Below are 22,278 nucleotides of genomic sequence, written 5' to 3'. Positions count from 1 at the left end.
AAACAACTCTAAACATCAACATCCACCAGAGACCAGAAAAAGGGACAATGAAGGAAAAACCAATAAAGAAACTGTTCTGGGTGCTCCTGAAAGTGCACACTTGTATCTTCTGTCCAACATAGGATTTTTATTTATTTTTCTCCCTCAGTGTTCCTTCACAGGCTCCAAACGAAGCCCTTTTATTTTTAATTAAATAAACGTGTTATTACAGGCCAATCTTGGTTTGCGTAGGATCAAGCATGTCATATCCCTTGATTCCAAAAATCTGCTTTTCACAGAATGAAAGCTGACAGTTTCCACAGCCCGTGGATGGGGGCGGCCAATGGAGTAGTTAGAGCAGGCAGGAGGGGTGCAATGGATATTAAATCTTTAAAGTTTAGCTTTTCCTTACCACTATAGCTACATCATCAGTCAGGAGTGAATGCTACAAATCAGTGACTTAATGCAAACAGCTGCGTTTTTTTAGAAAACCTTTTTTTCCAATTTTTATAATAAACGGAACTTGACTGCATTGTTTGATAGATAGCATCAACTTGGAATGCACGTAATTGAATTCGAACCTGCATGATTATACTGAACTGATGTTTGTTTGAATTAGGGTTAGGGTTTGAAATGTGCCTTGAGACAATATTTGTTGCGAATTGGCACTACATAAAAAAATGAATTGAATTATATTTTTGCATAATCTCTTCAGTTTGTTCAGTCTTATGCACTCTTCTCTTCAGTTCTATCAAAGCAGGTTATAGGTCTGAGGAAGCAGATGGCCATGAAAGGTTGATTTTTTCTGTTGAGCCATTTCTTTGTTGGTTTGGCAATTCTTAGATAAACTGTCCCTTCTTAACAACTCAGGCACTGTTATGGTGGAATGTTAGTTTCCACCTTCAGTCATAAGTGCAAAGATGTTCATTAAGATAATGAACGTCTTAACATCTGGACTAATTAGGTTCCAACTAAAGTAATAGCCTTAATTTTACCTAGTTAACCACTTCTGTGGTAAACTGATAACTCAACTACACAGCCATTACTGACATTTATTTTCTAATATAGCTCACAACACAATGACACCCAAACAGACTACCCAGACCTTCCCTGTTTTAAACAAATGTCACACAAACTCTCGATTCAGTTATCACTGCAGAGCAGACCAAGAAATAGGCTGTGAATTGAAGAGACCATACCATAATTAAATGAAGATAAACTTTGGGAATGGGACTTCGGTTCAACTGTCGTCGAGTTTTGGGAGATGCACAGACTAGCCAGCCGATGTTAGTACTGTGTTAAGTGCTTTGCGCATACATGGTGCATTAATTTAATTCAATTCAATTCAAAAATACTTTATTATTCCAGAAAGGAAATTAAATGCTGTTGCAGCTCATACAGGTAATATTATTTTAAAAGCGAAAAAATTTTGAAATGATGAGAATAGGAGAAGCATAATCTTTAAAACTTAACGTTAGTTCATGACATACTTATTACTATCACATAGTTATACTATATCCAGAATAAATATTTCATTGTTTTACTGCAGATTTTTGGAGATAGAGCCAGATGAAATAACACAAACACTTTTTCCTCATCTTTGGTTTTCCATTACTTCCATCTTTCAGAGGTGATGTAAATGTCTGAATGTTTCCTTGTAAAGAAAGATGTTTTCTCTATTTTCTTTAAACATCTTCAAATATCAGTTCATGGTTTTGAAGCCATTATAGTATTATGCACTCTTGGAGAGTCAGTGTGTCATTTGTGTTCTCAGTCCATATGAGGTCATTCAAAACCTTCACTGGGTGTAACTGAAGGGGAAACAGTTTTTAACATGGAAGTCTGTTTTTTGCTCAGCAAGATTTAAAATCCCTGCCCATCTTTTGTTTTTACACATCTTTCTTTCAACAAATGGAGAGTTCACCAACTTCAGTTAAGGTTAAGCCCAAACCATTAATATCTATGGCAGGTTTAGATTTAAAGTAATCTTTTAATTTTACCAACATGTTTCTCCAGACTAAAATTAAAATACAAATTCAGGAACATCCCACCAAACAGTCCGGATTTGAATGAGATGGAGAAAATGTATTTTGACAAATCTAGCATATACAGGTACATTTCAAAAGATCTGAACATCAAAATATCAATATTTTTTGTCACTCATTTTGGCAGCGTGGGCAGGTTCCAAGTCCTGCTGGAAAATGAAATCAGCATGTCCACAAATTTTGTCAGCAGAAGGAAGCATGAGGTGCTCTAAATGTACTGGTAGATGGTTGCATTGACTGTGGACTTACGAAAACACAGTGGACCAACACCAGCAGATGACATGGCACCCCAAACCATCACTCACTGTGGAAACTTCCCACTGGACTTCGAACAACTTGGATTCTGTGCCTCTCTACTCTTCCTTCAGACTGTGGAACCTCAATTTCCAAATAATGCAAACTTTAATTCGATCTGAAATGAGGACTTTGGACCCCTGAGCAACAGTTCAGTCTCAGGTTAGGCAGAAACAAGGAATGCAACATTTATAGCACACGTGTAGGATTCAACTGTGTGTAGTGGCTCCTGATTCACTGACTCCATCCTCAGTCCATTTCTTGTGAAGATCCCTCAAATTTGTGAATGGATTTAGCCTGACAGTACTCTCAAGGTTGTGGCTATCCCCGTTACTGGTGCACCAACAACAGTTTTCTACCCCACTTTTTCTTTCCACTCAACCTTTTATATTTATGCTTGTATGCAGCACATGCTTGAACAAACAGCTTCTTTAGTGATGGCCTTTTGTGTCTTAAAGTTCTTGCGACATCAAATGTTTAGGATAGATCTAATTTAAGGAAACATTGATAAAATATTTTAAAAAGTAAAGTCATGCTGCTGAAATGAACAGTTTTTGAGATATATGGCCATAGGTTCCACTAAAAAGGTACTTGTAGACTTCTCTTTTGTGATTTTGTTCCTTTTTTATGACGTGAAAGAGGAACCCTGGCACATAAACTAACCGGTGCTACAATAGCTAGCAACACAGATGTGAAGAATCTCTTCTCTTCTTTAGATATATTTTAGTCACTATCAGAAAGAAAGGCAGAGTCAGAAGAACAAAGTCAGCTGTCATCATATGGCAGAGGACAAGTTTTGGGCGCAGCTCCTATCTGTTATACAACCAGAGGAAGCGGGCTACACGAGTGGGTAGCGTTGTTGCCTTGCAGCAAGAAGGTTCTGGGTTTGATTCCCGGCCGGGGGTTTTCTGCATGGAGTTTGCATGTTCTCCCCTTGCATGCGTGGGTTCTCTCCGGGTACTCCGGCTTCCTCCCACAGTCCAAAGACATGCCGGTTAGGTTAATTGGTCTCTCTAAATTGCCCTTAGGTGTGTGAATGAGTGTGTGCTTGGTTGATTGTGTGTTGCCCTGCGATGGACTGGCAGCCTGTCCAGGGTGTACCCCGCCTCCCGCCCATAGACTGCTGGAGATAGGCACCAGCTCCCCACAACCCACTATGGATGAAGCAGTATAGAAAATGACTGACTGGCTGAACCAGAGGAAGCTGATCAGCATGAAGCAGTAGCAGCAGACACAACGGATGTTTCAAGATTTAAAGACACTACCTTTTCTGTAATTTTTTAAAACGTTACATTAGAATATTTGGAGCAGTGATTCTTGCTATTAAAAAAAAAAAAAAAAAGCCACATTAGCAGAACAAAGTCAAGGGAAGAGCCACAATATATCAAGTCACTCAAACAAATAAAGGAAAAAATAAGTATTATGCTGACTATTTCTCATGGCTGTTTTTTGTTTTTGTATGATTATAAATAGCTCTATTTTGTGAGCTGTTAATGTCGCAGTAGCTTGTGGAATAACTGTTGCCGTTTAGCTTGCACTGCTATCAGTGTGGCAGAATCAGTGTGCCATTTTTGACAGTATCCCCCGTTTGGAACCTACTTTAATTGAGAACTATAGTGCAAGCAATTCTGTTTTTGTAAAGTAGACTGCATTTATATGTATCTGTAGCACATCTTTAAAACGTATTGCCTGTGTTGGCTTGTTGTTGTAACCTGTTAAGAGAGCCACCAAATAAAGCACAGCGAGCTGCATGCGGCTCGTAACTTGCGGAATAAGTATGCCCACTTTAGAGAAACATTTATTTTAATATATCTTATGTGTGTGTAATTGATCTTATTTTAATAATAATATCAGGTTTTTAATTATCAACAATAACTGCTGATATCTAAATATACTTTTGCAAAAGGAAGTATTCTTACCTGCTGATCCTTGACCCATTTAGCAATCGCAAGCAACAACCTTTTCTTTCACATCAGATGCACTGAATAGTGTCTATAACATCTGGTTTCAACATTCTCCTTCGTCTGTAAGATATCTTGACCTCTGACTTGTGATGTTCAATACAATGAATTTTCTTTTCGATCTGATACTGAGTAAAATTCAGGCTGGTATTAGCAATACCGATCCGATACCGATACTTTGTGAAAATACAACTAATGTGCGTGGTTAAGCAGCCGCACTGATCTGTCTGTCGATCTCCCACCCCATTCTCCCCACACTCGTGAACAAGACTCCAAGATACTTGAACTCCACTTGAGGCAGGAACTCCCCTCCAACCTGAAGAGGACAAGCCACCCTTTTCCGGTCGAGAACCATGGGCACGGTCTTGGAGGAGCTGATCTTCATCCCAGCCGCTTTACACTACAGCGCATGCTGTAGGTCTTGGCTAGAGGGGGCCAGCAGGTCCACGTCATCTGCAAAAAGAAGAGACGAAATCCACTGGACCCCAAACCAGACCACCTCTGGCCCTTGGCTGCACCTAGAAATCCTGTCCATAAAAGTTATGAATAGGACTGGTGACAGAGGGCAACCCCGTCGGAGTCTACCACGCACCTGGAACAGGTCTGACTTAGTGCCAGCGATGCGGACCAAACTCCTGCTCTGCTTGTGCAGAGAGCGGATGTCAACAATGACAGCCCCACAACATCCAGAGACTTGAAGCACTCAGGGCGGATCTCATTCACCCCCGACGCCCTGCCACCATGGAGCTTTTGAACCACCTCGGTGACTTCAGCCTGGGTGATGAACAAGTCCGAGTCCCCAGTCTCTGCTTCCATCAGGGAGGGCGTGACGGCAACATTGAGGAGAACCTCGAAGTACTCCTTCCACCACCTGATAATGTCCCCCGTCAAGTTCAGCAGCTCCCCACCCCCACTGTAAACAGTATTGCCAGAGCACTGATTTCCTCTCCTGTATAACTGTATAACATTTAATCCTATCCATCCATTTTTTATACCACCTATGCAGTTTTGCAGGATGGCTAGTTCCCATCTCCAGCAACTCTTTGGGCTAGAGGCCCAATTCCCAAAAAAGAAATACACTTGATTGATACAAAGCAATCCTACTGACATTTTTGACTGACAGTGTTACTTTTGTGAGGAATGTTTATAGATTCAATGTGACATCGGCAACCAGTGGTACTGGCAGATGGATCCTGTCAGGATGTGATGTTTTGGACTCTGTTTTGTGGTTTTGTGTTTTTGTTTACCTTTTAATTAGATGTTCTTACTTGTGTTTTGTATTTATGTTAGTTGTGGTTTTTGTTTTGCCCCGCAGTTTGCTCTCCTATTTCCCTTGGCGTTGCTTTCCTGTTTATTTTCTTAGAATGGTTTCCATCCTCTCTTTTATAAGTTAGCTCTAGTTATTGTTTACTATGGTTTCTTTACTTTTGTAGTCTGGGTTTCCTTATGGTTTCTGCTTGCTAGTGCTTAGGTTGTTGTGTTCCCTCCAGTTTCTCAGTTTCCTTTAGTTCATGTTATTCTTGATTCTTATGTTTTATTTATTCTTTGTTTATAGTTTTGTTTAGGTCTGTTCGGTGTCTTGTTAATTACTTGCATTAGGTTCACCTGTTCCCTCTGCCTCCCAGCCTCCTTGTGTCACCTGTTCCCTGTTCCTCTGATTACCTGTCCTATTGTTTCTTGTCCACCTTTGTCTGTATTTAAGTTTGCCTTCGTCCTTTGTTCCACGCAGTGTCGTTATGTCTCTTCCATGTCCTCGTGAGATGTCCCTTTTGGATTTTTGTCCTTGCTCTGGATTCTGTTAAGTTCTGTTTTCAAATACCCTGTCTACTGGATTATTTTGTCACCCTGCACCACGCCTTCATGTGAGTGAACTCGTTTTATTAAAGTTGGAGTTTTGATCCCACTCTGCTTCCTCCGTGCTTGTCTGCCTCTGGTCCACCACAAAATACCGCAATTATGACAGTACGACACCGCCACAGAGTGGACCAAGCGGACAGAGCTTCCGACCTCCTCGGGTGGATACAGCAGCAAGAGGAGGAACTGAGAGAGATGTATGGGGAGGAGGTTGAGATCCTACCTTCTCCCCTACTGCTGCAGGAGATGGAGATGTTTGGCGGTTCCCAGTGGGCGCAAGCTTCTCCGTGTTGGGTACCGGGCCAGAACCGCACTTCTGCCTCCCCATCTGCTCCTGTGAGCTCACATCGACGGCGCTGCCGTCGCCAGCCTCCAGCAGCAGTGGCTTCAGCGGAGCCATTCATGTCCGCAGGGGCTTCAGCAGAGCCACCCACATCCGCAACGCTTCCAACAGAACCATCCTCACCTCCACCAGCCGCAGCCGTGTTTCCGGCTGGATTGTCAACCTGCCCAGGACGACGTCGTCACCGGAGTTGGTGGGCGGTTGCCCAGCGCCCTCTGGAGGTCACCTGTCCTGAGTGCGACCTCAAACCCTGGAATGGGTCCTGGCCGGACTGCAGTTCGTTTACAGGGAGTGCATGAGGGAACGTTGTATGGAGTGTGTTCCCCATCTGATGGCTTACCCTCAAGACCTGCTTGATGTGTACTCCATACTGCAGGCGGAGTTTCTCAAGGAGGGGTGGCTCGACGCTCCAGCACCACTCTCAGCTGGAGGCCGCTTCACTCCCCTTCTTGAGGCTGTGGCTGCCGCTGGATCACCAGAGCCTCAGCCGGCTGCCGCCGCCGGGTCTACAGAGCCTCAGCCGGCCGCCGCCGGGTCTACAGAGCCACAGCCGGCCGCCGCCGGGTCTACAGAGCCACAGCCGGCCGCCGCCGGGTCTACAGATCCACAGCCGGCAGCCGCCGGGTCTACAGAACCACAGCCGGCCGCCGCCGGGTCTTCAGAACCTCATTGTGTCTCGGAGGAGCCCGTGGGCGGGCTGCCTCCACTTCCTCGCCTGATCCGGGAGGAGCCTGTGGGCGGGCTGCCTCCACAACCAGGTCTGGAACACCTTTTGGTTTTTCTTTGGGGGGTGCTCCTGGCTTTGCAGCCAGACACACAGCCTGACCCTAAGTCAGCTCCTGCTCATGTCACTGAGGGTCCGGCCGACGCCTCAGCTCCTGCTCACGTCACTGAGGGTCCGGCCGACGCCTCAGCTCCTGCTCACGCCACTGAGGGTCTCGGCCGACGCCTCAGCTCCTGCTCACGCCACTGAGGGTCTCGGCGACGCCTCTGCTCACGCCACTGAGGGTCTCGGCGACGCCTCTGCTCACGCCACTGAGGGTCTCGGCGACACCTCTGCTTCAGCCTCTGTGGGTTCGCCAGGCTCTGCTTCAGCCTCTGAGGGTTCGCCAGGCTCTGCTTCAGCCTCTGAGGGTTCGCCAGGCTCTGCTTCAGCCTCTGAGGGTTCGCCAGGCTCTGCTTCAGCCTCTGAGGGTTCGCCAGGCTCTGCTTCAGCCTCTGAGGGTTCGCCAGGCTCTGCTTCAGCCTCTGAGGGTTCGCCAGGCTCCACGCCTCCGGAGTTCCACAGAGTTTTTGGGGGGGCCTCTACTCTCCTCTGTCGGCCTCCTGACCTAACTGCAGGTTCTTGTCACAGGCCGCCACGGCTTCGCCGCCGACCGCCCAGAACTCTTTGGTGCAGGTCTGGTCGCCCGCCTGAACTCTGTGCCTGCTGGGGAGGACCTCCTGGTCGCCCGCCGGAACTCTGTGCCTGCTGGGGACGACCTCCTGGTCGCCCGCCGGAACTCTGTGCCTGCTGGGGACGACCTCCTGGTCGCCCGCCGGAACTCTGTGCCTGCTGGGGACAACCTCCTGGTCGCCCGCCGGAACTCTGTGCCTGCTGGGGACAACCTCCTGGTCGCCCGCCGGAACTCTGTGCCTGGTGGGGATGACCTCCTGGTCCCGACTATTGAGGGGGAGGTACTGTCAGGATGTGATGTTTTGGACTCTGTTTTGTGGTTTTGTTTACCTTTTTTAATTAGATGTTCTTACTTGTGTTTTGTATTAATGTTAGTTGTGGTTTTTGTTTTGGGTTATATTCTGCCCCCCAGTTTGCTCTCCTATGTTGCTTTCCTGTTTATTTTCTTAGAATGGTTTCCATCCTCTCCTTTATAGGTTAGCTCTAGTTATTGTTTACTAAGGTTTCTTTACTTTTGTAGTCTGGGTTTCCTTATGGTTTCTGTTTGCTAGAGCTTAGGTTGTTGTGTTCCCTCCAGTTTCTCAGTTTCCTTTAGTTCATGTTATTCTTGATTCTTATGTTTTATTTATTCTTTGTGTATAGTTTTGTTTAGGTCTGTTCGGTGTCTTGTTTATTACTTGCATTAGGTTCACCTGTTCCTTCTGCCTCCCAGCCTCCTTGTGTCACCTATTCCCTGTTCCTCTGATTACCTGCCCTATTGTTTCTTGTCCACCTTTGTCTGTATTTAAGTTTGCCTTCGTCCTTTGTTCCACGCGGTGTCGTTATGTCTCTTCCATGTCCTCGTGAGATGTCTCTTTTGGATTTTTGTCCTTGCTCTGGATTTTGTTAAGTTCTGTTTTCAAATACCGTGTCTACTGCATTATTTTGTCACCCTGCACCACGCATTCATGTGAGTGAACTCGTTTTATTAAAGTTGGAGTTTTGATCCCACTCTGCTTCCTCCGTGCTTGTCTGCCTCTGGTCCACCACAAAATACCGCACTTATGACAGATCCAGCTAAAGTGCTGACACGAACCACAAAGAGTGGGACTGTCGGTTGTGTCAAAAGTTTATTTTTCAAAATTTACAAATGGTGATTGCTAGCTTATTTATAACTCAAGAAGTTTGCCTATGTCCTGTAAATTGATGACACGATTTCAGTTAGTGTTTACATGTTATTAAACACTTCACATAACTGTGTGTATTTATTTTTATTGTATTTATAATGGCTGTTCTTTTAGTTGAAAATTTTCTGACTTTACTTACCTTTTTTGGTAATTAAGAACAGCAATTTCCTTGAGAATTGTCAGTTCTTTTAAATAAGGTATAATTATAATTTTTGTTTTATAAAATACATCCTTCTACCTTGCCAAAAAGTGGGAGCACAATACAACCTCCAGGTCAGCAGTTATGGATATATGAATGACATTTCTGATTTAAAGATAGTAGTTAGGTGGTAAACATCAGCCCTTACTCAATGATTCCATCTCAACTCCCATTAGATAAAGATATGATGTATATACACAGGCATTTGTTTCGTATTGGCCACTTTATTAGGTACACCTTGACAACTGTTTGTTAACGCAAATTTCTAATCAGCCAATCACATGTAGATATGGTCAAGACGATCTGCTGCAGTTCAAACCAAGCATCAGAATGGGGAAGAAAGGTGATTTAAGTGACTTTGAACGTGGCATGGCTGTTGGTGCCAGAAGGGCTATTTCAAAAACTGCTGATCACTGGGATTTTCACACACTACCATCTCTAGGGTTTACAGAGAATGGTCCAAACAAGACAAAATATCCAGTGAGCGGCAATTCTGTGGGCGCAAATGCCTTGTCGATGCCAGACAACAGAGGAGAATGACAAGACTGGTTCGAGTTGATAGAAAGGCAACAGTAACTCAAATAACCACTCGTTACAACCAAGGCTTGCAGAAGAGCATCTCTGAACACACAACATGTCAAACCTTGAGGCAGATGGGCTACAGCAGCAGAAGACCACACCGGGTTCCACTCCTGTCAGCTAAGAACAGGACACTGAGGGTACAATTTGCACAAGCTCACCAAAATTGGACAATAGAAGCATGGATCCATCCTGCCTTGTATCAACGGTTCAGGCTGGTGGTGGTGGTGTAATGGTGTAGAGGATATTTTTTGGAACACTTTGGGTCCCTTAGTACCAATTGAGCATCGTGTCAATGCTACAGCCTACCCGAGTATTGTTGCTGTCCATGTCCATCTCTTTATGACCACAGTGTACCCACCTTCTGATGTTTACTTCCAGCAGGATAACGTGCCATGTCATGAAGCACGAATCATCTCAGACTGGTTTCTTGACCATGACAATGAGTTCACTGGACTCAAATGGCTTCCACAGTCACCAGATCTCAAATCCAATAGAGCACTTTTGGGATGTGGTGGAACGGGTGATTCGCATCATGGATGTGCAGCCACCAAATCTGCAGTATCTGTGTGATGCCATCATGTCAATATGGACCTAATCCTCTGCGGAATGTTTCCAGTACCTTGTTGAATCTATGCCCCGAAGGATTAAAGCAGTTCTGAAGGCAAAAGTGGTCCAACCCAGTACTAGCAAGGTGTACCTAATAAAGTGGCTGGTGAGTGTAAATATATATACATTTGCTGTGTTTATAAATATATATACATTTGCTGTGTATTTATATATATATATATATATATATATATATACTGTTAATTTGTCTGCTTACATAGAGCTTGTTGTATGTAAGGTGCTCTAATAATAAGGATGGCTTGGCTACTGTGGATATAGATGTATTAAAGCAGATTAACATGAACAATATTGTATAGTGTAAAGTAAATTTGGCAGTCAAAACATTTTTATTTCAAATGCCAATGAAACAAGCACTATTACTATTACTACTATGACAGTGACATTACAATCCAAGATCATCAGTGTAATTGGCTGGAATTTTGACAGTACTGAATTTCCACAACTCAATCAAGATTAGCAAGTATTGGGAAAGCATAAAAAACAATGAAATGTTACACTCTAGCACTTCATCTGCACCTGTAATTTGCACATGCTTTACAAACCAGTTAAAGAGGAGCAGGGCACTAGAGATATTAAATCTGTAAACAGAACATAGTGAGGGGAAAAAGCACAACAATTAAAAAAAAAAAAAAACAGGCATGCTGTATTTTTTTCATTGTGGGACACAGTTTTGAGAGCAATACCTTAATGTAAAAAGGAATTCTGCTTTTAAGATAAACATTTTTGATAAATTATACAAAATAAATTGCCAATAGTTATACTAAGCCATGAAACTTACTGCAGCCAACTTGTCAAAGCGAGCAAAGAGCTCATTGAGCAGTTTCACCAGCTCCTGGGCACTGCAAGATGACGACAGCTGGGTGAAACCCACAATGTCTGCAAACAAAATACTACATGACGACAAGAGACACAAGACAGTACATTACTACAGCATGCACATTTCCACTCTTTTGAAATTATAACATTTATGACATTATTACACTACATTTATTCCTTACTTGTAGGTTTACTTTTTAAATGAATCAATGTTTCTAACTAAACCATCCTTCTCCTAGCTTTTCTAATTTATTACAGTGTATAACAGTAAAATAGTCAACATTATATGTTATATCATACAAAATTCGAGTGATGTATTATTGAAACTGTAAGAATTTTATCTATGAAATTCTTGTACGCTATTAAGGGGTGTAGATTCAGACTCAAATTGTAGTGTCTTATTATATATATTCCTGAATGGATCTTTCTCATCTATTTAGCAATCACTGCTTCAAAATCTGGATTGGAGCTTGTCAAATACCACATCTATCATTACTTATTGCAGACACAGATATGTTATGGTAAAGATCTCACTATGTAAAGATCATGTTTCTCAACAGAAGAGTGTCCCATCAATCTAAACAATTTACTCTTGGAATTTCTGTTAATTAGCAACAACTGAAACTAATCACTCAAATATGAGAACAATTCCTGGCTTGTGTACTTGAATTAAAGGTTCAACTATTGTTGTGACACAAGTTAGTATGCATAGCAGACCTCTTGCATTTTTGAGATATCCTCACATGGACACTGCACTAGTTTTTAAAAATATTAACATACACTGACTATTCTGTATTGCTGGAAACATATTTAGTAATGAGTAAATGCTCTAAAAAGGTGGACAGAATGTTTACATTAAATTACTTTATCAACTGCCTGGGATTTTAGACAATAAACTCTAAAAGTGTACGTCACAAGATGCTAGAATTACTGTTAGTCAAAATATGATCAGCAGGTGCCATTAACTGATGCTGCAAATAGCTCTCTGCCAACTGAGTTTTTCCTTTTTCTTAAGGAGTAAAATTAGATTTTTTAACAGTGTATTGATGCACGCAAAGACTTCTCAGAATTGCTATCAGTTTCATGCTGTACACTAATACAGCAAGTGAGGCTTTTTTTCCACCCAGAGAAAGACCAAGGGTGGTGCAGATACTCATGACGTCAAGCTGTTGTGGGTGTATGGTACATAAGAAAAAGACAATACCTTTCATTCCTGAGACATGAAGGGCAAGACTGGCTAGGAAGACGAAATAAAACTGACTTGAATTAATTATATATTCATGAAGTAATTAATGAGGGAAAGGTTTACCACCTATTTTCTTTGGGCTTCAATTTGCAAAAGCAATGCTACTGACTATCATTTAATTATGATTAAATGTGGCTACAAGCCAACTCCTTTTAGACAGACTTACCGCAACATACATCCAAGTTACCTGACATTTTCATGCCTGTACATGTACATGGTGTTGAACTGTTGCATTTCTTTTTGACTGGGCTCCTTCTTCATATCCTGAAGCATCTCATCTGCAATATGCTTCGGAAGAATGGAGAGCAGGAGACGTTCCTATGATGATTACATACACAAAAGACATGATAATAAATCACACGAACCATACTTATAACAGAGCACTTATTGTGATTTACATTGACTTTTCAGTGTGTTTTTTATTCAGTTAAGTTTATTCGTGTATTTTCTCTCTATTTTGTATACGCTTTAAAATGTATTTATATAGTCTACTCTCTACTGTGTGACGAACGCAATAACATCCTAAAGCCATTTAACTGCTCCATATTTGGTTAATCTGTTTTATCTGTTATATATATATATATATATATATATATATACAGGTCCTTCTCAAAAAATTAGCATATTGTGATAAAGTTCATTATTTTCTATAATGTAATGATGAAAATTTAACATTCATATATTTTAGATTCATTGCACACTAACTGAAATATTTCAGGTCTTTTATTGTCTTAATACGGATGATTTTGGCATACAGCTCATGAAAACCCAAAATTCCTATCTCACAAAATTAGCATATTTCATCCGACCGATAAAAGAAAAGTGTTTTTAATACAAAAAACATCAACCTTCAAATAATCATGTACAGTTATGCACTCAATACTTGGTCGGGAATCCTTTTGCAGAAATGACTGCTTCAATGCGGCGTGGCATGGAGGCAATCAGCCTGTGGCACTGCTGAGGTCTTATGGAGGCCCAGGATGCTTCGATAGCAGCCTTTAGCTCATCCAGAGTGTTGGGTCTTGAGTCTCTCCACGTTCTCTTCACAATATCCCACAGATTCTCTATGGGGTTCAGGTCAGGAGAGTTGGCAGGCCAATTGAGCACAGTGATACCATGGTCAGTAAACCATTTACCAGTGGTTTTGGCACTGTGAGCAGGTGCCAGGTCGTGCTGAAAAATGAAATCTTCATCTCCATAAAGCTTTTCAGCAAATGGAAGCATGAAGTGCTCCAAAATCTCCTGATAGCTAGCTGCATTGACCCTGCCCTTGATAAAACACAGTGGACCAACACCAGCAGCTGACACGGCACCCCAGACCATCACTGACTGTGGGTACTTGACACTGGACTTCTGGCATTTTGGCATTTCCTTCTCCCCAGTCTTCCTCCAGACTCTGGCACCTTGATTTCCGAATGACATGCAGAATTAGCTTTCATCCGAAAAAAGTACTTTGGACCACTGAGCAACAGTCCAGTGCTGCTTCTCTGTAGCCCAGGTCTGGGGAATGCTGCACCTGTAGCCCATTTCCTGCACACGCCTGTGCACGGTGGCTCTGGATGTTTCTACTCCAGACTCAGTCCACTGCTTCCGCAGGTCCCCCAAGGTCTGGAATCGGACCTTCTCCACAATCTTCCTCAGGGTCCGGTCACCTCTTCTCGTTGTGCAGCGTTTTCTGCCACACTTTTTCCTTCCCACAGACTTCCCACTGAGGTGCCTTGATACAGCACTCTGGGAACAGCCTATTCGTTCAGAAATTTCTTTCTGTGTCTTACCATCTTGCTTGAGGGTGTCAATAGTGGCCTTCTGGACAGCAGTCAGGTCGGCAGTCTTACCCATGATTGGGGTTTTGAGTGATGAACCAGGCTGGGAGTTTTAATGGCCTCAGGAATCTTTTGCAGGTGTTTAGAGTTAACTCGTTGATTCAGATGATTAGGTTCATAGCTCGTTTAGAGACCCTTTTTATGATATGCTAATTTTGTGAGATAGGAATTTTGGGTTTTCATGAGCTGTATGCCAAAATCATCCGTATTAAGACAATAAAAGACCTGAAATATTTCAGTTAGTGTGCAATGAATCTAAAATATATGAATGTTAAATTTTCATCATTACATTATGGAAAATAATGAACTTTATCACAATATGCTAATATTTTGAGAAGGACCTGTATATATATATATATATATATATATATATATATATATATATATATATATATATTAGTTTTTATATTCATGCATTTTATAACTATGGTGGAGATGTTTTAACAACTAATCATTATTTCACTTTAATTATGTCAATTAATTTTTTTTAACTGCACTGAGCAACGCAGACTGGGTACAGATAACATCAATCACCATGTAATTTTCGTTCTGTATTTTCAAATCAACTTGCTCTGTATTTGTCTGTGGAAGTTTCACCTTTTCAATTTTCTGTCCTTCATCCTCACAGGTGGGCCTATCATGCTGAGGCTGCTCAACATACAATGTAAATAGTCATGAACATAAAGAAAACCATTAAATGAGAAAGGTGCTCTAAAAGTGAGCAAATTAAATATTCTAATTAAATATTGGCTTCACAGACAGTCCAAACATGGTGTTCTGGCAGTCTTAGCTCCCCGGTCGAGATGCACTTTCCAGATGCAAAATTCCAAACCACACAACAATACTACTGGTCCTGCTGCAGTAGAAATTCACGGAGGAAAATATAAATCAGCTGACTGCTTAGTTGGCAACTTAACAGTGAAGCAATGAAACCAAGAGTGCACCCTACCTTCATTACTCCACTGTTAAGTTGTAAAGGCATTGAAGGCTAATGTGGCTACCTCTGGAATTGCATTGCTCAAGGTGGCAACATGATACAGTAGCTCTGTTATTTTCTTTCTGATATATTCTTCTTAAAAACTCTAATTCCTCCCTAGCTTTTCTGAACAATTCTCACCTCTTGTATTGGAAGCTGTGCAGCTGGAAGGGTGTTTTATATATATATATATATATATTCTTTTTTTTTTTTTTTTTTTTACTTTTGGACATTTGTTATGGTGCATTACCATAGCAACAAGGTGTTTTTTTTTTACAACCGGGAGCAGCTGATTAACATCTCAAAAGCTTAAATAATCCCTCAAATACAGTCTCAAATCCTCTATGAGTTGAAAAGGAGGTCCCATGGTTGCAGAGCAAATGCAAAGACAAGGAAGAAAAGGAGGAAGTTCAAACCATCTCTTTCATTGATTATTATGGGCAATGTGAGATCAATGGGAAACAAAAAGGATGAACTCCAACCCCTGACAAGGACCAAGCCTTAGTATTGGGAATTTAGTATTATGTGTTTCACTTTTACATGGCGGCAGGATCATATCCCTGATTCCAGTGTCTCTCTGCCAGGGTTTCTGACCATACAAGCAGACAGAGATTTAAAGAAGAATGGCAAATGCAAGGGGTGGATTGGCAGTGGTTGTGAGCAACAGATGATGTATGATATCTGATGTTGGGAGACGTTACTGTGAAGTGTCGTCTCTGCAGCCTAGATGTTAAACTGTTAGCAGAAAGCATGTGATGTCATCAGCTCAGTTGTTGCTAAGACATAGGAAGAAGCTTGAGAACAAGCTTCAGCAAAACAATACCAGAGATGTGTGGTCAGGGATGAAGAACGACTTCAAGCAGAAGGACGATCGGACCAATGGATGTCTGAATAGAGCCAATGACCTGAACACATTCTTCAATAGGTTCAGTTCAGAAGCAAGCTCAGCATTCTTCTCTTCTGCCCTCAGCCAAACAGACATTCCACCCTCCTTTGACCGACAGCTTCCTAGTCACACCTCAAATGTTTTATCGTCCACCTCAGCCATGGACGCTACATGTTTCTCTTCAACCAAAGCAGAAGATGCAGTTGCTCCCTTTGGACTACCCTGTTCCACCTATGTGTCTCAAGAAGACAGGTAAAGAGGCAACTGGCAAGGCTGAACCCGAATAAGGCTGCAGGTCCAGATCGTGTCAGCCCTGAAGGCATGTGCAGAGCAGCTCTGTAGGATTCTGCAGCACTTCTTCAACCTTAGCTTGGCCCAAAATATGTTCCAGTGTTGTGGAGGAAGACTTCCTGTCTCGTTCCGGTACCAAAGAAAACTCACCTATCAGTCCTCATTGACTATAGACACAATGTCCCGCATACGACCGGGTCAAATTCTGATAAGTCAAAAAATTTTTGGACTGGAGCTTTTCTGAAAAGAAAGCAGAACAGCAGTCATCATCACAGAGCATCAGATGTCAATCGAAATATGCAGCAGTATCCCACTTCATGACCAAGCTGTGTGCCACGATGCTAGTAAAATGAAACAAAGCAAGAAAAGGATTTTCTTGTATAGCTTACATCAGTAGGCTACATAGAGTATAATGGAAAATTCACACAGAAAAGAAAATGCAGCTACCACAAAGACTAGGAAACTTATACTAGGTAGCTTATAACTGGGTGAGGCCACTGAAAGGTGATCACTGAGGAACTTTTATGAAGTTTGCCAAAGTTACTTTTCAATTTCACACCAGTGCACTTGGCTGGTTTTACAGTGGCTGATGTTTATGTTTCTTTTGATTGAAGCAAACAGAAGAACTCCAAACCATGATTTTTGTGTACCATTATAACATATAGTAATTATAAAGTCCTAGCAGACACAAAGATCAAGCTTGCAATATTGTGGTGTAAACAATGCACATTATGCAAATGTAACTTTAAAAGTAATAAAAACAATAAAGAACTTTATTTAGAGTTACTGCATGGATAAAAAATGTACATGTTTTAGCACTGTTGCCTTGCAACATTAAGGTCCTCTGTCAGAATCCTTGCCAGTGCATTTCTGCGTTAGGTTCGCATGTACTCCCTGTCTATACAACATTCATGTTTGGTTTATTGATTTCTCCAAATTCCCCTTAGGTACAAGTGCGTACAACTATGGTTATTTGTCCTATTTGTCTTTGTGTTGACCTGTGATGGACTAATGATTTGTCCAGGACATACATATTCCCCTTTGAGTATAGATATAACAATACATCTATCCATCTATCCATCTATCTATCCTAACCGTCAAAGGTTTGAGATACGCTTTCTCGCTTAATGGGTCTCTTTATGTTCATGACTATTTAAATTAAAAATAGTCATAAACATAAAGAAAACTATTAAATGAGAAAGGTGTTCTAAAACCTTTGACCGGTAGTGTAAATATATCTATACATACACTCACAGGCCACTTTATTAGGTACACCTTGCTAGTACCGAGTTGGACCCCCTTTTGCCTTCAACTGCCTTAAACCTTCATGGCATAGATTCAACAAGGTACTGGAAACATTCCTCAGAGAGTTTGGTCCATATTGACATGATAGCATCACTCAGATGCTGCAGATTTATCGGCTGCACATCCATGATGTGAATCTCCTCTTCCACCACATCCCAAATGTGCTCTATTGGATTGAGATCTGGTGACTGTGGACGCCATTTGAGTACAGTGAATTCATTGTCATGTTCAAGAAACCAGTCTGAGATGATTTGTGCTTTATGACATGGCACATTATCCTGCTGGAAGTAAACATCAGAAGATGGGTACACTGTGGTCATAAAGAGATGGACATGGACAGCAACAATACTCGGGTAGGCTGTAGCATTGACACAATGCTCAATTGGTGCTAAGGGGCCCAAAGTGTGCCAAAAAAATATCCCCCGCACCATTACACCACCAGCAGCCTGAACCGTTGATACAAGGCAGGATGGATCCATGCTTTGATGTTGTTGTTACTAAATTCTGACCCTACCATCCGAATGTCGCAGCAGAAATCGAGACTAATCACACTAGGCAATGTTCAAAATCACTTAAATCCTCTTTCTTCCCCATTCTGATGCTCGGTTTGAACTGCACCAGATCGTCTTGTCCATGTCTACATGCCTAAATGCATTGAGGTGCTGCCATGTGATTGGCTGATTAGAAATTTGCATTAACAAGCCGTTGTTATCAAGTCCCCAAAGAGCTGTCCACTACATTCAGTCATCCACGCATTCATTTACACATTCACCCACCGATAGTGGTAAGCTACATAGTAGCCACAGCTGCCCTGGGGCAAACTTACAGGAGTTGCATTGATGTCTCTTGTTGAACTTAAAATTAAACATTTGTTGCCCACTTTAAAAGCATTGTAAAAGGATAAAAAGGTTAAAAAAAAATTATAAAATGTATAGAAAATGGCATTTAAATTATAAAGTTTTTAAATAAAAAAAAGCAACAATGCATTTTGTTGTATGTTGCAAGGTGCAATTGCACAAAACATTTGTAAGAACATGAACAATGCTTAGGTGAAGGTAAAGCTATATATATATATAATATATATATATACACACACACACACACACACACTGCTCAAAACAAATAAAGGGAACACTCAAATAACACATCCTAGATCTGAGTGAATGAAATATTCTTATTGAATACTTTGTTCTGTACAAAGTTGAATGTGCTGACAACAAAATCACACAAAACTCATCAATGGAAATCAAATTTATTAACCAATGGAGGCCTGGACTTGGAGTCACACACAAAATTAAAGTTGAAAAACACACTACAGGCTGATCCAACTTTGATGTAATGTCCTTAAAACAAATCAAAATGAGGTTCAGTATTGTGTGTGGCCTCCACGTGCCTGTATAACCTCCCTACAAGGCCTGGGCATGCTCCTGATGAGACCGCAGATCGTCCCCTGAGGGATCTCCTCCCAGACCTGGACTAAAGCATCTGCCAACTCCTGGACAGTCTGTGGTGGATGATGTGAGACATGACGTCCCAGATGTGCTCAATCGGATTCAGGTTTGGGGAACGGCCGGGCCAGTCCATAGCTTCAATGTCTCCATCTTGCAGGAACTGCTGACACACTCCAACCACATGAGGTCTAGCATTGTCCTGCATTAGGAGGAACCCAGGACCAACCGCACCAGCATATGGTCTCACAAGGGGTCTGAGGTTCTCATCTCGGTACCTAATGGCAGTCAGGGTACCTCTGGCGAGCACATGGAGGGCCATGCGGCCCTCCAAAGAAATGCCACCCCCCACCATTACTGACCCACTGCCAAACCGGTCATGCTGAAGGATATTGCAGGCAGCAGATCGCTCTCCACGGTGTCTCCAGACACTGTCACGTCTGTCACATGTGCTCAGTGTGAACCTGCGTTCATCTGTGAAGAACACAGGCCGCCGGTGGCGAATTTGCCAATCCTGGTGTTCTCTAGTAAATGCCAAGCGTCCTGCACGGTGTTGGGCTGTGAGCACAACCCCCATTTGTGGACGTCGGGCCCTCATACCATCCTCATGGAGTCGGTTTCTAACCGTTTGTGCAGACACATGCACATTTGTGGCCTGCTGAAGGTCATTTTGCAGGGCTCTGGCAGTGCTCCTCCTGTTCCTACTTGCACAAAGTCGGAGGTAGCGGTCCTGCTGCTGGGTTGTTGCCCTCCTACGGCCTCCTCCACGTCTCCTGGTGTACTGGCCTGTCACCTGGTAGCGCCTCCAGGCTCTGGACACTATGCTGACAGACACAGCAAACCTTGCCACAGCTCGCATTGATGTGCCATCCTGGATGAGCTGCACTACCTGAGCCACTTGTGTGGGTTGTAAAGTCCGTCTCATGCTACCACGAGTGTGAAAGCACCACCAACATTCAAAAGTGACCAAAACATCAGCCAGAAAGCATAGGTACTGCGAAGTGGTCTGTGGTCCCCACCTGCAGAACCACTCCTTTATTGAGTGTTTCTTGCTAATCGCCAAAGATTTCCCCCTGTTGTCTATTCCATTTGTACAACAGCTGTGAAATTGATTGTCATTCAGTGTAGCTTCCTAAGTGGACAGTTTGATTTCACAGATGTTTGATTTACTTGGGAGTTATATTGTGTTGTTTAAGTGTTCCCTTTATTTTTTTGAGCAGTGTGTACATATATATATATATCATTTAATGTTATATACTGTAGGCCCTCTGACCTGTTGCTGGCTTTGCTCTTCCAGGTTAAGTTTAACCTCCAGTGACTGTCTTGCCTCCAGAAATGCCTTCCGATGCTTCCGGTCAGCCATGTAGTACGAGGTAATACCCACAGTGATGGCACAAATATAGATCACAATGTTGGCCAGCAGCTTGAAATCAAACAAAAAAAACAGAGTCAAAGTTAGAACTGAGCATGGATGAATAAAGGTGTAACTATGAAGTATTTGAGCATATTGCAAGGCTTGATGTCTTAAGTGTGACAGGAATGGCATTAATAGAAAGTAGTCATTTCATTCTCAAGGTGATCAGTACATTTAAATAAAAATATAGAAACTTTTATTTCCAAAGAATAAGCAACTGAGTCTGGTTGGGGAAGGTCAGGATTTTTTAATAATATGTCTTATAATTGCTCAGTTATAGGACAGATACTCAAAACAGCCTATAATCTGTGTCATCTATAAAATACAATTATCTGTTCCATAATTTGTCTACTGGAGGACAAATTACACCAATAAATCAATTTTTCCAAAAATGGTAGGGACAAATGGCAGAACTTTACATGTGGTCATCATGACCATGAATATAATTAATATTGGCTTGATACGATTTTTTGTTTCAGTTTGTTTTCATTTTTACCAGAGTTGAATATTTTTTAAAAACACTGCAGCTGCAAAAGTTGTCTATACCACAAGCATGGTCAAAATTATATACACAGGCCACTATAATTATATATGCAAAAGGCCCAACAAATAAAGCACCTTTTATGCTTACACCTTTTGAAGCCATTGAGCAGTGTTTGCCAAAAAATCCCTTGCCACGGTTGCCGCTGTCATGGTGGGGCTGGAAGGAGTGAGGAGTCCCCAGTGGGTTTTACGCCAGTGCCTTGAAACTCAGCCCCTATCTTTCTAAAATATGCAAAACCACACATAATTGAGTCTTGCGGTGAGGGATGATGGACTTGCCGGCATGCAGTGTCAGGTTCACTTATCAAACAGGCAAAATTTGTCTGCTGTTAGCAAGCAAAGCTTCTCTTCCTGTTGTTTGATTGAACAGGCACTGTTACTTCTGTTGCAGGTTGCGTGACTTCCGTTGTGGCTCTTGTATTTGTGTTGCGACTTTTGTATTTGTGTTGCGGCTCTTGTATTTGTGTTGCGGCTTTTGTATTTGACCTGACACCGCTGGGCCACCGTAGGAGACAGAATTGTTGAGGAGTATACAGAAGCAACTTAAATTCAAGATAAGAGACAGCAAAGAGGTGTACAAGAAGAAGCTGGAGAACAAGCTCCAGCAAAACAAAATCAGAGATGTGTGGTCAGGGATGAAGAAGATCACAGGCTTCAAGCAGAAAGATCGGAACGATGGATGTCTGGACAGAGAATTTGTCAGCATCTTTCTCTTCTGCCCTCAGCCAAAAAGACATCCCACCCTCCTTCAGTGGGAGGAGTATAAATACCTCAGTGCTTACCTGGACAAGACTAGAGTGGAGATGCAACAGTGAAGCTGTCTACAAGATGGGACAGAGCAGACTTCGCGAGGAAGCTTACATCCTTCATTGAAGGGGACCTGACAGTAAACCACCAGGACCCCCTTCAGTTTGCTTATCGCTGTGGAGTTGGAGTCGAAGATGCCATCATACACCTGCTTCAACAAACCCACTATCATCTGGACAATGCCAGCAGCACTGTGAGGATCATGTTCTTTGATTTCTCCAGTGCATTTAATACAATCCAACCTGATTTGCTTTGTCAGAAACTCAGGTGGAGGCCT

General features: G+C 42.2%; 1 protein-coding gene across 4 annotated transcripts in view; it reads right to left on the bottom strand.

Moving 5' to 3' along the window:
- The window catches only part of adcy3a (adenylate cyclase 3a), a 171,991-nt gene that overhangs the window by 146,315 nt on the left and 3,398 nt on the right, over window positions 1-22,278 (bottom strand). For 3 of the 4 annotated variants that reach the window (XM_047360985.1, XM_047360983.1, XM_047360987.1), the window contains exons 3-5: window positions 20,511-20,660; window positions 12,696-12,826; window positions 11,225-11,336 (exon numbers count right to left, since the gene is read on the bottom strand). In XM_047360985.1, the coding sequence (XP_047216941.1) occupies window positions 11,225-11,336; window positions 12,696-12,826; window positions 20,511-20,660 (393 nt within the window). The remainder of the gene's footprint in view (window positions 1-11,224; window positions 11,337-12,695; window positions 12,827-20,510; window positions 20,661-22,278) is intronic. The other variant, XM_047360986.1, reaches the window with a different exon arrangement.

Source organism: Girardinichthys multiradiatus, chromosome 3 (genome assembly GCF_021462225.1).
Source record: "Girardinichthys multiradiatus isolate DD_20200921_A chromosome 3, DD_fGirMul_XY1, whole genome shotgun sequence".
NCBI lineage: Eukaryota > Metazoa > Chordata > Actinopteri > Cyprinodontiformes > Goodeidae > Girardinichthys > Girardinichthys multiradiatus.
Note: the sequence above shows the minus strand (reverse complement) of the source record. Positions and strands in the feature narration are given on the sequence as shown.